Raw genomic sequence first — 16,854 nt, forward strand, 5'->3', positions numbered from 1 at the left:
GTGTGTGAAAGAGGAAAATGATAAAGTGGAAGAGAGAGTGTGGTTGCATAGTATGGGAAAACTGAGGTCCACTAATAAAATCATAGCTCACAGCTCGTAGCTCAAAAAAATATGAAAAAATTTGAGGCAAAAGTTCAGCTCACGAGCTACAACTTTTGTTTGTATCACCTTTTCAAATTCGGAGAGCAAGTGAACTTTAAAAATTCAGCAAAACCGACCGTTTTTTCCACTGCACAAGGTCCTTGTGGGGTCCTTCTTTGGATGATTCTTTTGAATACCTCCAAGAGTGAGCCCTCCATAGTGCATGTATGCATGCCACCTACCCTTGACCTTATTTGGTAGGTCTATAATTGAAGATATTGTTGAGATCATGATATAAGTGAATAGTACAACTAAGAAAATCAAATATTGAGGGGTCTAAAAAATATGTATATGTCAAATATAAATAATATAAGTGGAAAAAATATAAAGGGGTCAAAAGAAATCGCTCTCATTATGAGGCTACCATAAAAAGATAAATATTTTTGGTGTTCTAATTTTTTAGAAAAAAAACAAAATAGATGTAGGAAGGGAAAAATCACAATAGTGAAAAAATATACATATAAATAAAACTAGTTTTTTTGGATTTTTGTTGGGGTGGAGTTACACCAAATATAAGAGAAGCTTACATGAAAATATTTCTCTATGGAATAAAGAGTATGAAAAATGGTAAGAAAAATTGTGGTAATGGTGAGGCAATGTACAGAGCATAAATAACACACACCTAGGTAGAAATATTTAAATAAATATCAAAATAATTATGAAAAAATCTTTTATTTAAGCCCTATATACAAAGAAATATTTACATAAGCATGGGCCATAATATACTTATATTTTTTATTTTATTTTTTATTTTTTTGGCTCAACTAGCCAAATGACTAGCTAATTGAGGGTTTTTTAAAAGAACATATGGGAAAAGTCCCGTGACTCACGCACGCCTATGTACAGTGAAATGGTAGGGATAGCCACAGTGTTTGGGTGATTTTGGTAGGGTGAGGTAACTCACTGTGGCAATTACAAAGAGCCGAAAAATGGCTATCAGTAGTTTCATTTTTGTTTGAGAAAGAAGAAGCCTACTATGACCAATTCTAGTTGTGAGGCTGAGTACAAGACAGTCTTCATAGCTACGGTTGAGTGTGTATGGCTCAAATGCCTTATGGCCAATTTGGGTGTTGGATAGGACAATGCCAACACTATCTACATTGACAATCACAGCGCATTGGTAGTTGCAAGGAACCCAGTTTTTCATGTTCGCACAAAGCACATTGAGGTGCATTACCACTATGTTAGGGAGAGGCTCTCAGTAGGAGAGATCAACTTGGCTTATGTGCCAACACAGGACAACCTTGGAGATATTTTCACAAAGGCATTGTCTCGTGAGAAGTTCAAAGCTTTCCGCAAAGCTTTGGGCTTACTCCCCTTTGTGGAGTGATCATGTCCTCAGGGCATGGCACTTTCTTTTACTCATGTGCCCACTCTCGTTTACCGTATCACTCTAGGGGGGATTTGTTACCATATACATGTGGTAGTGATGTGTGTGAACACACTTAGGACCGCCGGGGCATTTTTTCCCTCACTAGGAGGTTTTTTCCCCCATTCATTGTATATACGCCCACCATTCTAGGGCTATCTATCTTTCCATTGCACACTAAGTAAAACACTCTCTATTGTGTGCCTTGACCGTCCTTCGTCTTCTCCAAGCTGTGTGTTTTCCTGCAACCCTAGTTCCAACATCTCCCTATTGGGGTGTTAACGGTTTGGGAAGGAGGATTATACCATGGAATCTTGAAGAAAATCATCTTGTTGATTCAAGAAAGGCTCCATAAGAGAAAAAACATGTATTGTAACAAAGCTCTTGTTTGAGAGAATTATAACACAAGTCATTTTGGAGGGGGGATTGGCTCCAAGTAAATGAGTTATCAATCTTAACTGCTTATTGTCTTTGAATTATGTGGATGATTCTAATGTTTTTAAAGTGTAACTTTGTAAAGAAATCAGCTGGCACAACCAATAATCTCCTTGCTATCTTTCTCTTAAGGAAAACTCTCTCCTTTCATGGTTAAATTCCACTTAATTTAAAAGTAAGAATTATATTCTCTAACAATGGGGGCACACATGCGTCGTGGGAATCCCTCCCTACGGACCCACTTGGGCTCAAAGAATCTTTTTTGAATAGAAATACCATGTTTGTCCATATTTCCACATGTCTAAATTAGGCTTTGAACACATGTCATTGCATACAAAGTATTTTAAGTGTGATAGACTAGGCCAAGTGGGCAACAACCTTGTTGTGATGGTATCTCGTGAAATACACATGTTAGGCTCAGCTCGGTAGGCACATCCCCCTCCACACACACACACACACACACACACCTAAAAGTATGAAAGGATTAACTCAATTGATTGGGCTAGTGGTGTCGGAATGAGGAGGCTAGCATGGTCTATAGAAATCTTGCAAGGAAGAATTTCAAATGAGGTGAGCAATGCATGGTGAAGAATAAGTCTGAAAACTTAATTGAAGATGCAAAATGTGCAAAAAACCAACACTAAGTGCAACCTAAATGCAAATGTGAGCACCAAATTACAAAACCTAATACTTTTTAATAAAACCCACCTAATCTATGGAGGGTAGTGGCCTCTTGGGCCTACCGAGGTGCCCACACATAGATAGGTTAAAGCTCAATTATTAAGATGTGCAATTGAGGGAGATTTATTAGAGAATGCTAATCCTACCATAAGCTCTGATACTGTTGGGGGTCATTGTAGCAACGAACTAATCTCAACCCACACAAAATTATCAATATGTGGATTGGCAACCCGGCTAGATCTTGGAGGCATGAGTATTATTGGATGTATTGAATGGAAGGATTCAAGAGAATGCTCTTCCAATGCAATAGAGATTAGCTATCAATCACTAACTCTAATCACACTATAATCATCAATCAAGCATCACCTACACGCATTAATCCCATCAAAGTCCAACTTGCCATAGACTTGAATCTCAAAGCACTCTCTTGACAAGAACACACTAATTGCATTGGTGTTGGCCTCTCCAATCACCACATGCCAATCAAGGTACTTAATCAAAATCTATATACACAAGGGTGAATGGTACTTGAGTCTCATTAAACCAATCCACACATGAGCAAACAATAGGGCACATACTCTAATCACAAGATTAATAACCCACTTAATCAACCTAATTAGAGATGTTAAATATCACAAATTGAGTACTCATAGAATGATAGAATTGGTCAATAAGCAAGAAGGGATCACCACACACTCAAAAATCTAGAATAATGAGAAGGTGAAACTACTTCATGACATAATGGAATATAGAAGAATTAAAACTAATGAAGAAAGTAGAGATTAGATTAATCAAGAAGTGCTTATCTAATTACAAAAGGATTAGCACTAGCCTTCTAAGCATGGGCATTAAGCTCAAAGCTAGTCCATCCATAAAGTGAACACACAAGAGTGAGTACTCAAGAATGGATCCTCAAGAATAAAGCCCCTTTGCATAAAAGGCTTTCTTATAAAGGAATGCACCACAAGCCTTTCTACTATGGGATTAAGTTGAGCCCTCTTGCATATACAATTTAGAACTTCCAATGAGCCCAAGACCTTATACAATGTGAATAGGAAATAATGTGCACATCCATAGCATATCCCTAGCTTGGTGCGTAATCGCATGTGTTAGCTACTGCTAACAGATACCGATTGGTGGGCCAGGGTGAATCGACAAGACTAGCATTCATGAATGTAGCATTGATACTTACATTGGTAATGAGAGAGAGAGAGAGAGAGAGAGAGAGAGAGAGAGAGAGAGAGAGAAGCACAGGAGATCCCAAGCCTTTTTTAAAAAATGATTGGATCTTACTCAAATTTCCCAAGGCACACGACGGGCAAGAATCCTACGGGACACCAAAAGTACTATGCTAAGTTAGCAAAAAGGTACTATGGTCCCTTCCAGATTCTTAGGCCAATCAATGAGATGGCCTATCAACTCAAGTTGCCCAGCCATTGGCTCATACACAATGCTTTTCATGTGAGCCTACTAAATCCTTACAAAGGAGAGCCACCTCAAGAACCAAATATTGAAGACCCATCGGAGATCGAGGACCAAGAAGAGGTACTGCAGCCCGAGTCCATTCTCCGACATGAAGACAAGGTACTAAGAGGTGGTAAGACTATCCGAAAATATCTTATTAAGTTTAAGAATTATCCTTTTGAAGATGCTAGATGGATGCAAGGCATATAATTAAAGGATAATCTAAACTTTGTCAATGCTTACAATGCTTCCCTAGAGTAAGCAAATGCACAAATGTTTGAAATGAACAAAGTTTTTTTCTTGTAAGACTCTCTTTTTCTTTATTGTGCACAAAAATGAAGTAGTATGCATGCTTAGATCAAGTTTGTGGAGACTACGTCTCCCAAACACCAAGTAGAGCTTGTCACTCTACTATGAAAGATTGATAGGTTTAATGTGCAGAAATGCTTGGGGAAGCTTAGGCTCTCAAGCGCCAAGTGGACTAGTCATCCATTTTGGAACGATGTCGTAGGGTAACATAGGGATCCTGTACCTGCGAGAAAAAGGCCTAATGAATATACTTTATCTTCTCTACCCCATAGTCAAGGACGACTATGATTTCAAGAGAGAGGTAATAACTAATATCTAATTCTCCTAAATGATTTTCTCAGTTAAACGGATCATTTAATATGGGGAAGTGCCAGGGGAGAAAAAGCTAGAATATTGGTTAAGCTGGTAGACCGGCCACAGTAGGGATCCAAAGGAGGGAAAATAGGGATCCGAAAGCGGGGCCATCTATAAAAGAGCAAGGTGCAACAATGGGCTTAAAAGACCCTAAGGTTAAGCCCATTAAGACTTCCAAAATGCTAAGGTTCCAAAATTCAAAGGTTGTGTCCAAAGGTCATCACTAGGGAAATTGGATGCTTTGTGTGTGTACCAAAAAAGTCTTCATGCATCCCTACATAGGAGGTGCAAGCCCTAGAAGTAGGAGATGAGAGAGAAACACACACACACACACAAACACACACTCAGAAGCTTCTTTACACAAAGGGAAAGAGGGACACATGTCAGCTCCCTAGCCCAAATGCCCACAAGGTGTACTCAAATCCTATTGGATGGCCATGGAGGTGGACCAATAAAAATTAGGCTAGAGTAAATCTAGTTTAATTAATTAAAAAACACTTAATAAAAAAACCAATAGGATTAAGCTCTCTAGAAGACTATTGGACAGTCTCCCAAGGGGTCCAATGAGCATTCAGCAGCCCAATGGCTTGCTTGATACTTATTGGCCAGGAGACAAAGGGGTCCAATGAGAGTTTAGTTGCATTAATTAATTAGCTAAAGCTCTCACAAAAGGGGAAAGGAGGACACATGTCAGAAGGCTATCACTTATGCTCTTGAGATTCCATTGGCTAAGCCTGGGGAGGTCCAGTAGGGTGTGAGCATGAGCAAATAGCAAGAGGGGTCGACCAAGAGAGAGAGGGGGTTGATTTTCTCAAAGCATTGCTGCATACACACTCACAGTAGTCCATGTGTGGAGTAAGAATACTCTCTCTCTCCTTCTCAAGCTGTTAATGGAAAGCTTATCACCTACTCCAAGCTTGTGAGAAGGGAGGCCTACACCAACAAATCTTGGCTTTGTGATGCACATCCAACCAAGAGACAAGCTTCAATGCATGCTCATCTCCTCTACCATGCTAATTACTAAGCTAAGCTATGCTAATATGAGTGATTATGTGAGGAGATGTACATCTTTCTCGTAAGACTACTCCTTCTTCCTCTCAATCTACTCTCATACCCCGCTAGCTCTCACCATCTTCGAAGGTGTGTGAGGTCTTGGGTCTGAGACCATGAGGGAATTGATGATGTGTTTATAAGTGTTTTTCTTAGTGCTTGAAGTTTCCATCTTCATTGCACTAGCTAGTAATGAAGGAACACAAAGAATTGTATTGTAAAATGTCTTTCTTGATGGGAGAAACCATAATGCAAAGCCTTTTGGAGGGGGGGCGGCTCCATGTAAATCCGGTCCTCAACTATTGTCAATAGCTTAATTTCTCTCTCTTTTGAAGTACTGTTCATGCTATCTAGCTAGGTTTTATACTTTTTGTTGCTCTCTCCACCCAAGCATTCTTGTTATTCTCATTAGGAATCTATTCTAATGAAATGCTCACTATGTTCATGCTATTTTCTGCTACACACAAGTTACTAGGACATTAATTGTTACATGTTGCTCCGATCGTGTCGGCGGTAATCCTGATGGAAAATCATTAGGAAAAACATCGTGAAATTCCTTTAATAAATTTTTTAACTCACTAGCAACCTTTGCTTGTTGAGAAATAGCCATTTGTGGAAGAGATGAGAGAGAAGCATGCGGTGTTGAGGAATGTTTAACAGATTCAATTGGAAAGAAAATGACACAATGAGTAACACAAGAAAACTTTATCTATTTCATTATCATAAACGAGTTGCATAAGCTTTGTTGTACATATCAATAGTGAGGAAGGCACATCCTTCTCTCCTAACAACAACACATGTGCGTCATGGGATTCAAACATCAAGTTGTTGTGCTCGTAGCTACGCTTCAGTGATGGTCCTTGTTACCATATACATGTGGTAGTGATGTGTGTGAACACACTAGGACCGCCGGGGCATTTTTTCCCTCTTTAGGAGGTTTTTTCCCCCGTGCATTGTATATACGCCCATCACTCTAGGGCTATCTATCTTTCCATTGCACACTAAGTAACACACTCTCTATTGTGTGCCTTGAGCTTCCTTCGTCTTCTCCAAGCTGTGTGTGTTTCTCTGCAACCCTAATTCCAACAATTGGTATCAGAGCAGGTCACGTCCTCCCGGGCTTAGTCGCCAGCTGCTCCAGCACACGCCTGCTCACTTTCTCCGATTTCAGTGAGCTTTGGCAAGCGTTCGCAGGTTTTGATTTGGGCTCATTTCGGCCTCCGTTTCCACTACGGGCAGTACTGCACAGGTTATTTCGTCATTTTGTGCAGATTTTCTGTCAGTGCCGTTTTTTGCATAGCAGGTGCCTTATAGTCTTCTACGGTTTGTGCTATATAGCACAAGTTGTTCCCGCTCCATTTCTCCTATTTTCGGGCAGTTTTCACATCAGGTGCAGCATTTACCATGGCTGACAACAACAACACAGATGTGTTCAAGATGTTTGCTGCTGAGGACAGGTTGGATGGGGACAACTACCCTATGTGGGCTTATATGATGCAACACGTTCTTGTGTCAAAAGGTGTCTGGAACATTGTGCAGGGCATTGATGTACGTCCTGGTTCTGAAGATGTAGGCGATATTGAGGATGTTGCAGGTCTTGCTGCAAGGATTGCAGCTGTTAGAGTTGTTTTGCCTACAGCAGAACAAGCTCGTTGGGATGTTAAGGATGCGCAGGCTCATGCATTGATTGCGTTGTCTGTGAAGCGCACCATTATTCCTCACATCCGTTCAGCAAAATCTGCAAAACAGGCTTGGGATATTCTAGCAGGTCTTTATGCAAGCCGCAATGAGGCTAAAATTGCTTTGCTGCGTAAAGAGCTAGAGTCGAAGATTATGCATGAGGAAGATGATATGGACACTTTCCTTGCTAGTGTCAAGGATATCAATGAGCAACTCATTTCTGCAGGTGAAGTCATTTCTGACAGTTCCCTTGTGCAGACTGTTCTTGATGCCTTACCAGATTCCTACCAGACTTTTGCTAGTACTTGGAGACTGATGACCCAAGGAAATCCTGAAGTTGTCAAGTTTGATGCATTATGCACATTGCTGTTGCAAGAGGCACTTTCTAGAAAAAACAGGACTAGGCAGCGTGCAGTTGAACAGGCTTTTATTGCTTCTCAAAGAAAGGGTGGTAACAGTAATGCAGCCACTTCTTATGGTTCTGCTGCGAGTGGCAAAAATTCTGTTCCTAATGCTTCTGCTGGCAGCACTTCGTCTGGCAATTCTGGTGATAAGGGCAAAAAGAAGATGCGTTGCCATTATTGTAAAGCCAATGATCACTTGATCAAGTCGTGTCCTAAGTTGAAGGCCAAAGAGGCTAAGAAGAAAGAGGGTGGTTCCACTGCAAATGCTGGTTCCACTACAAATGCAGCCATTGTTGAGTCTTCTGTGAAAGGAGATTGTGATGCTGATGTTGATGCAGAATGGGCTTTTAGCGCAGAGTGCACTTACAATCCTGCTGTCCATGATGCATGCTTGTCAGTTGCTGCAGATTCACATGTGTGGTATTTCGACAGTGGTGCTACAAAGCACATTACCTCACATCATGAATTGTTTACCTCTCTCGAGTCTGTCCCTCATGGGAATTCAGTCACTTGTGCCAACAACGCCTCTTATCCAGTTCAGGGAGTTGGAAAGATTGTGCTCATTGCTGCTAATGGCAGTTCCTTCACACTTGTTGATGCACTTTATGTACCTGGGATCAAGAAGAATCTATTGTCTGTATCCGCACTTGCTAGACTTGGACTTGTAGTCAAATTTGTGGATGACAGATGTACAGTTCATGATCTCAGTTTTGGTGATGAAATTGTTGCATCTGGGCTTTTGTGCCGTGGGCTGTATAAGCTCACTTTGTATGACAAGTGTGGACAAAATTTTGCAAATGCTGTTGCAGATTCAAGGGCTATTTCAGATGCAAAACTTTGGCATGCACGTTTTGGTCATCTGAATTTTGCCAGTTTGCTGCGTTTGCAGAAATCTGATATGGTTGCTTCTTTGCCGCCTCTTGAAGCACCTATCAAACATGTTTGTGAAGGCTGTATTCTGGGTAAAATGCAGCGTTCTAAGTTTCCAAAGGATGGTTCAGTTAGGGCCACATGCAGGTTGCAGCTTGTGCATAGTGATGTTTGTGGGCCCATGCAAACTCCGTCCTTGGGCAATTACCTGTACTTCGTGACTTTCATTGATGATTACTCCAGGCATGCATGGGTATTTCTGCTTAAAGCAAAGTCCGAAGTTTTTATGTGCTTCAAACAATTTTTGGCTATGGCTGAAAATGTCTCAAAATGTACTATGGGCACCCTCCGTTCCGATCGAGGGGGGAGTATATGTCTCATGAATTTAATGCATTTCTGGCTAGTCGTGGGATAAAACACCAATGTACAGTGCCTTATACACCTCAGCAAAATGGTGTTGCTGAGAGGAAAAACAGGTCACTAACGGAAATGGCACGATGTATGGTCAAAAGTCAAGCTTTGCCGCATTCTTTTTGGCTTGAGGCCATCATGTGTGCCACTTATGTACTTAACAGGTGTCCTACGAAAGCTTTGCAGTCTATTACTCCATATGAAGCATGGCATGATAGAAAACCTTCTATTGAGCACATGCGTGTTTTTGGCTGTTTGGCATATGCTTTGGTGCCACAAGTGCAGCGCAGAAAATTGGATGATAAGGCTGTCAAAAGTATTTTTGTTGGTTATAGTGCTGAAAGCAAAGGTTACAGGTTGTATCATCCGCAAACAAAACGTATTCTGGTTTCACGGGATGTAGTGTTTGTGGAAGACTCTGTTCAGCCCTTGCTGTCATGTACTAGAGACAGTAATGTAAGCTCACAGGACATTTATGACACTTTGTTGCCTCTTTTCAGTGGTGGAAATACGAATGTAAGTTCCAATGAGGCAAATGTACAGCCTATGGGGGTTTCTGAAAATGTTTTAGAACAGCCTATTACTGATGCAGATGTACATGATGTACTTGATGAGGAAAGGGCTGAAAATGAGCAGGCTAGAGGTATGCCAAAATGGCTGGTGCACACTTTGCGTGACAGTAAATTGGATGCACCTTTATCTAGTCGTACTCGTTCAGGCTCTCTCCATGCATCTTATGCATCAGATTGTTATGCTTTGGCTGTGTCTAGTTTACATGATGTTGAGGAGCCTCTGTCTTTTGATGAAGCACAGAATTCAGAAAATTGGATTGCTGCCATGAAATCAGAATATAATGCACTTATAGAGAATGACACATGGACTTTATGTGATTTGCCTCCTGGCAAAAAGGCCATTGGTACGAAGTGGGTTTACAAGTTGAAACGCAAGCCGGATGGTGAGATCGATCGCCATAAGGCTCGACTTGTTGCAAAGGGTTATGCACAACAAAAAGGCATAGATTATGAAGAGACTTTTGCTCCCACTTGTCGTATGACTACTGTGCGTTTTCTATGTGCATTGGCAGCTCATTTTGGTTGGGATGTACATCAATCAGACATTGTTACTGCTTTCTTGAATGGTGACATATTTGAGGAAGTTTATGTAACGCAGCCTAGCGGTTTTGTCATAAAAGGACAAGAGGACAAAGTGTGCAAATGTAAGAAGGCTTTGTATGGGTTGAAGCAATCTCCTCGTGCTTGGTATGAGAAAGCTGACACTCATTTGGTTAAACGAGGCTTTCGTAACAGTCCAACAGAAAGCACATTGTATGTAAAGCGTGAGGATGATGTATTTCTCATTGTGGTTCTTTATGTTGATGATTTGCTGATCACTGGACCAAATGAGAGACATATTGCTGAATTTAAGGCTGATTTGAATGCTACTTTCAAGATGAAAGATTTGGGGCTGTTGCATCATTACTTGGGTATACAGTTTAAGCAGTGTGATGGTGGTATTGCCTTGTGTCAGAAAAGTTACATAGAGACATTGCTATGTAAGTTTGGACTTGAGGATTGCAAACCTATTGCCACTCCCATGGAAACAGGTTTGAAGTTGAGTCTACATGATGCTGGCGATCCTGCTGATGTCACTCTTTACCAAACTGCTGTTGGCTGCCTCATTTATGTATGCAACACGAGGCCAGATATTCAGTTTTCAGTCTCGCAGGTCAGCAGATTTATGCATAGCCCAGGGTCTAAGCATTGGCAGGCTGTCAAGAGGATTTTCCGCTACCTTAGTGGCACTTTACATCTTGGCTTGTTTTATCCCAAGGGGGGATCATTGCCGCCAGACTTACATGCTTTTTCGGACTCAGATTGGGCTGGTTGTTTTGACACGCGAGTGTCCACAAGTGGTTTTTGTTTCATGCTTGGCAGTTCATGTATATCATGGTTGAGCAAGAAGCAACCTACTGTGGCCACTTCGAGTTGTGAGGCTGAGTACAGGGCAGTCTTCACAGCTACGGTTGAGTGTGTATGGCTCAGACGCCTTATGGCTGACTTGGGTGTTGGACAGGACACTGCCAACACTATCTACACTGACAGTCAGAGCGCATTGGCAGTTGCGAGGAACCCAGTTTTTCATGCTCGCACAAAGCACATTGAGGTGCATTACCACTATGTCAGGGAGAGGCTCTCAGCAGGAGAGATCAGCTTGGCTTATGTGCCAACACAGGACAACCTTGCAGATCTTTTCACAAAGGCATTGTCTCGTGAGAAGCTTGAAGCTTTCCGCAAAGCTTTGGGCTTACTCCCCTTTGTGGACTGATCCTGTCCTCAGGGCATGGCACTTCCCTTTACTCATGTGCCAGCTCTCGTTCACCGCATCACTCCAGGGGGGATTTGTTACCATATACATGTGGTAGTGATGTGTGTGAACACACTAGGACCGCCGGGGCATTTTTTCCCTCTTTAGGAGGTTTTTTCCCCCATGCATTGTATATACGCCCATCACTCTAGGGCTATCTATCTTTCCATTGCACACTAAGTAACACACTCTCTATTGTGTGCCTTGAGCTTCCTTCGTCTTCTCCAAGCTGTGTGTGTTTCTCTGCAACCCTAATTCCAACAGTCCTAGGCTATGCAGCCATTCCCTACCAAGTATGTGGAATAGCCTTGTATTTCCAACGGTATGGATCTGACTTGAGTATCCCATATTTCAGCATCATAACCATTCATCATTGCTACCTTGTAGTGGTGGGAACTCGGAGTTTGGGGCAATTTGAGTTTTTTCATTAATCCATAGTTAATGAAGTTGTGAGTAGCACCATCATCTACCAAGATGTGCACCTTGTGCCCTTGAAGAGATCCATGCATATGCACTAACTCGTGTGGACCGAAGGTCTCTTGCCATATGGAAGCTGTGATACAGCATTCATGCACCACCTCGGTGTGTGCTACTTCCACGGTAGAGAATAACAATGAGGAAGACTCAAGAGGCAGCAGTTGCACCGTGTGCACTGCTTTCTCCTTGATGTGAGCAGCAGATTTCCCCTTGGGACAATCCTTTTTGCCATGGCCGCTTCCCAAGCATTGAAGTCATAACTTCTCTTTTTTAGCCTTGTCAAAGTCCTCAGGAGAGAGAGGACCACGGGACCCCTTGGATATTTTAGCTGCTTCAGAATTGGCTACTATAAATTTCCTTTTATTGTGCCCATATTGTGTGTGTGTATTACCATGTGTATTTGTAGGAACGTGATTATTATGTGATTTCTTTTCATCTAGTTCATCATGAATGTGTGCTTTCACTATGGCCTCCTCAAGTGTTTTAGGGTCCTGAGTCTTGACGTGCTTCTTAAGCTCGGGTGTCAGACCACGGATAAACCCACGTACTTGTTGAAAGGTGTCTAGTCCTTCCAACTTGAGGATAACATCCCGATAGTGAGAGATATATTCAAGTAATGATGGGTGTTGGCGCATGGAACACGTTTCCCAAGCCGTCCAATTTCGATCTGCCTCATTTGTAGGCAGAAATTCTTTTCGAAACATAGCCTCAAAGGATGCCCAACTCTGTGGTATTATATTTTTCTCCTTGAGAGACATCCACCATTTGTAGGCCTTGCCTTCTAGAGTCAGACTTGTCTGCAGTGCTCTGACTGCATCCAGAGTATGCCGCAAGGCATGAATTCCATCCCACTTACTCAGAAAGATATTCACTGCATCCTTATTGCGATCGCGGTCCTCTCCCTTAAAAGTCGGTGGTTTGGTGTTTTTCAACAACTCGTCCACCTCCTTTGCAGTGAGAGAGTGCAAAGATTCTGGAGATGGACCTTGTCCATGATGAGAAGGGCCTTGCCCTTGATCGGCAGTGTGCTCATGCATGTGTGTGTCAACAGGGCCCTTGGCCTACTGCTGCATAAATTGTATCACTAACATGGATAATCTAGTGACATTTTCATTTAATGATGCAAAATTTCCTTCCATTACTGAGATGCGTGTCTGAAGTGCGTGAAATTCCTGAATATCGAGCAATTCATAAGCGTCATCACCTCTCGTAGCGTCGTGGGCACCCTCCGTGAGAGTATCCGGCCGCGAGCCATCATGGGAAGGATCAGGCGTATGATGCTTGAAATCGAAGGTCATATTGATATCTGAATCCATGGCAACACCGTGCAATGTAAGAAAGAGAAGAAGAATACCTTGATTCGAAAAACAAACTCGTAGTCATAGTATACACCGCAAATGACGAGAATTATCCGCGCTAATTACTGGGTTCGTCAAAGCTTTGTCAGCCCGTAAGCCCCACCCGTGCACGTACCCTGCTTGGACACGTCATAGTCGATTCGATTGCAAGTGGTGATTTATTTAGTGCAATCGACTTTATGGACACTGTTGCCGATGGACAACATTTCGGAATTGTCAAACTTTATGCAGGGAATTGTCGACTACGGATTGCCGAAAACCTTTGCTGATGGTGGACGAGGAATTGTTGACTACTGATTGCTGAAAACCTTTGCCGATGGTGGCCGAGTACGCCTTCAAAGGCTGAGACCACCGTGGGTACTTGCCCTAAAGGTTAATTTAGGTTTGCCCTAATGCTTTTGGGCGGCCAATATGGTGAGGCCAAAAAATTTCAAGCGCTGGCGATGGCGGCAGTGGCTCCGACTACGAGCAAGAGGGAGAAAGAGAGAGAGAGAGAGAGAGAGAGAGAGAGAGAGAGAGAGAGAGAGAGAGAGAGAGAGAGAGAGCGCTCTGTGGCTCGACAGGGTTAGTGCCTGTGATGGGTTTTGCTGGCATGTCTTGCGCGCACACTCCAAGCTCGATAGCGCATCGTTTGGATGAGGTCGACTGCGCGTCCCTCCCCGCCTCAAGAGGCCCTGCACGCGGTCCTGAACCTCGGCATCTTTCCCCCCTTGGCAAGAGAGAAGCCTCACGGCATGCAACATGCAAGAGGCCAAGAAAAGAAACACGCATTTTTCCCCAGTTTTGTGGCTCTAATACCTTGAGATCCTCCTCCCAACCTCCATTAAGTAGGCCGGCTTATAGCCTCTTGCCCTAGACGGATCCCCTGTCCACATTGCCTAGCCCGATCGCCTGGCCGTAGTTCGTGACTCCCTCGCCTTGCCTTTTTCCTGACAGCAGGGACTCGGCAGTCAGATGAGCAAGCTTCACAATAGACTTCAGAGCCCACCTATACTAGAGGTATATTAGTTGACAAAGCCATTGAACTCGAGAGAGCTAGAGACCCACGTCTACGAGGGCGACCACACCATCGACGGAGGCTCCATTAGAGGATCATGACTATTCTAACATGACATGGGAGACATTGAGTACGACTATTTACAGAGGCGGGCAATGACTATGCTCTTCAACAATCGATGCAACACTTTCTCAAACAACGCCCGATGCCGAGCATCCTCGAGCATTCATGATGCTGATGGTGATGATGATTTTAGTTTTTCACGTTATTTCATTCTATTTTGTACCCAAACATTGTATTAGATCCACCAAGATTGTATCAGTTTGGTCTCATAGAAGACGTAATTTAATATAATATTTCACACCTCTCTCTCTCTCTCTCTCTCTCTCTCTCTCTCTCTCTCACACACACACACACACAGTGTTATTAACTTCATGCATCCTTGGTCAAGTTTATGGAAGCCAATCAAGGAGCATGGTCGAGACACATCGTGGGCAATGGAGGTGAGAATTCTCTTTATTATGTCTAGATGCTTTTCTAGTCTTTAGGTTCCACAACCACTCATCCTTGTCAAGAAAAAAGACCACATTTAGTTTTGATTTCGTTTGTTTTTAAAGTAAGCTTCTCTATAAGGATATTTATAGAAAATACTAATAATTTGGAAATCTAGGTACTATTAAATAAGAACATTCTCATTGATCATTTGGGTGGATTTCACTGAAGCATCGGGCCAACTACATCGGTTAGAGCTTATGATGGGTGCTGAGTCTTGCCAAATCACAGATAAAATGGTGCTTTAGATGGAGCCTGTGGTTATGTATGTGGGGGTTTTGGGTCACCTTCCTCTATTGATATTGTGCACGCATGTGAGCCTTTAGAAATTACATGCCATACTTTTGCTTGTAGCTGGCCCAAAGCTGGTCCACGGATTGGCCCAGCAGCTCTTGGAAGTAGGCCACGTCCCAGCCGGACGCCAGCTTAGCGTTCAGGGCCGCCACAAAGCCCGACTTCAGGCTGTCACAGTACTGCAGGAAGTAGGCAGTGACGTCATACCCCTGGTTCCAGCGGTCCCCTTCGCCGGGCTGCACCCAATGAGGAGGCGCCAGCCCAGCAGTGAGTCTGACGTAATCAGCAATGCCTTCGATAAGGCCCCCGTCGGCAGTGCCCTGCCCATTCCACTGCCACACGTGCGTCATCTCGTGGTACAGCACCCCCTTCACCTCTGTCGCCACGTCTCCCTCTGAGTACGTTCCCACGTAGCTCTGCGACAGATGGATCTCGTGCGCATTTGGCGCACCTCTGCTGTCTGCCTGTGCGATGGCCACTGCACCGCCTGACGGCACATCGTCCACATACAGCGTCACCTTGTCCACTTGCTTCTGCGGATAGGAGGGGTTTCCCGCGTACCCGAATGTCTCCTGTATGAACGCGGAGGCTGATGCCAGTATGGTCTCAGCGCCGCTAGAGCCCACTACCTGCTCGAACTTCTGGCCGCCTGCTTCGTTGCCGGCGTTGTTGATGACCACATAAGCCGTGTCGGCCAGCGCAGGTTCCCACGGGTAGCTCATGAGAAGCACTAAGGAGAGCGCCACCAAGGGTATAGCGCGAGTTGGAAGGCGAACCATATTTGCGGATGTGCGCGTGTGTCTGTGTGTGTCTGTGAGTGTGTGTGTGTGTGTGTGTGTGAGAGAGAGAGAGAGAGAGAGAGAGCGAGAGAGGGAGGGGGAGGGGGAGGGGGAGACAACGCTCAGACGTCTTCTCCTGGAACTCTTACCTCTTGCCCTCCAGGAAACGCCTACATATATTCTGCACTGCTCACCTACCTTTGGCCACTGTAGTCCTACTAGATCTGTGATAAAGTAGTAGACAGCAGCCGGCTTCAACTCTTTGAAGTTTGAACCATTCTTCTCTCTCCCTGTTGAAATTGAGGTCACTCACATGTGTCCATGCGGTAGTGCCGCATTCCGACTAGCCAAAAGTGTATTGTATTTCAGTCAATTTGACTCCGCCTCCTCAAAGGTTAGGCTATGGTCACGCGAGGCTTAGTTATCAAGTTATTTGAACAAATAACCAAGCCTCATTATTTTTTTGCCCATAAAAGGCGAGAGAGAATTTGTATTAGAAAGTGGACAAAGTTACATCTTTTTGATGTAGTGTTTGATAACTACAGTCCTACCTGTCAAGTTAGCTTGAAACCCAAGCCATCTGTTCAGTTTAGAGTAGAATTTGTCCATAACCCATTGCCACCTTTGTGCCATAGATACCCTGAAGCCAAATGGTATTCCTAATAGTCTGAAGATAGTGCCATCTTGGATAATGGAGCATCCCTGCTCAGCCACCCAACTTGGCAGAGGGGAAGGAGATGCTTTGATGCCTGTTTTAGAATGATTGATCCGGGAGCCGGATGCTGTACATAACACATTGAGGCACTCCCAAAAGGCTTTTAGGGAACTATTATCATTCTGTAGAAGCCCATTTGTGTCATCAGCG

The 16,854-nt window shown here is 43.4% G+C and overlaps 1 protein-coding gene across 1 annotated transcript; it reads right to left on the minus strand.

Annotated features, from left to right (window-relative positions):
- Positions 1 to 14,857: 14,857 nt before the first annotated feature.
- Positions 14,858 to 16,110, minus strand: LOC147459921 (uncharacterized). Its single transcript, XM_086509920.1, has one exon. The coding sequence runs from the start codon at positions 15,987 to 15,989 to the stop codon at positions 15,246 to 15,248; it is 744 nt and encodes a 247-aa protein (XP_086366046.1). The 5' UTR covers positions 15,990 to 16,110; the 3' UTR covers positions 14,858 to 15,245.
- Positions 16,111 to 16,854: the final 744 nt, after the last annotated feature.

The sequence above is a fragment of the Adiantum capillus-veneris genome, chromosome 4 (genome assembly GCF_014529385.1).
Source record: "Adiantum capillus-veneris isolate H3 chromosome 4, ASM1452938v2, whole genome shotgun sequence".
Taxonomy (NCBI): Eukaryota; Viridiplantae; Streptophyta; class Polypodiopsida; order Polypodiales; family Pteridaceae; genus Adiantum; species Adiantum capillus-veneris.

Coding starts and splice junctions, on each gene's coding strand:
- LOC147459921 (XM_086509920.1), bottom strand. CDS start 15,989: ATGGTTCGCCTTCCAACTCGCGCTATACCCTTGGTGGCGCTCTCCTTA.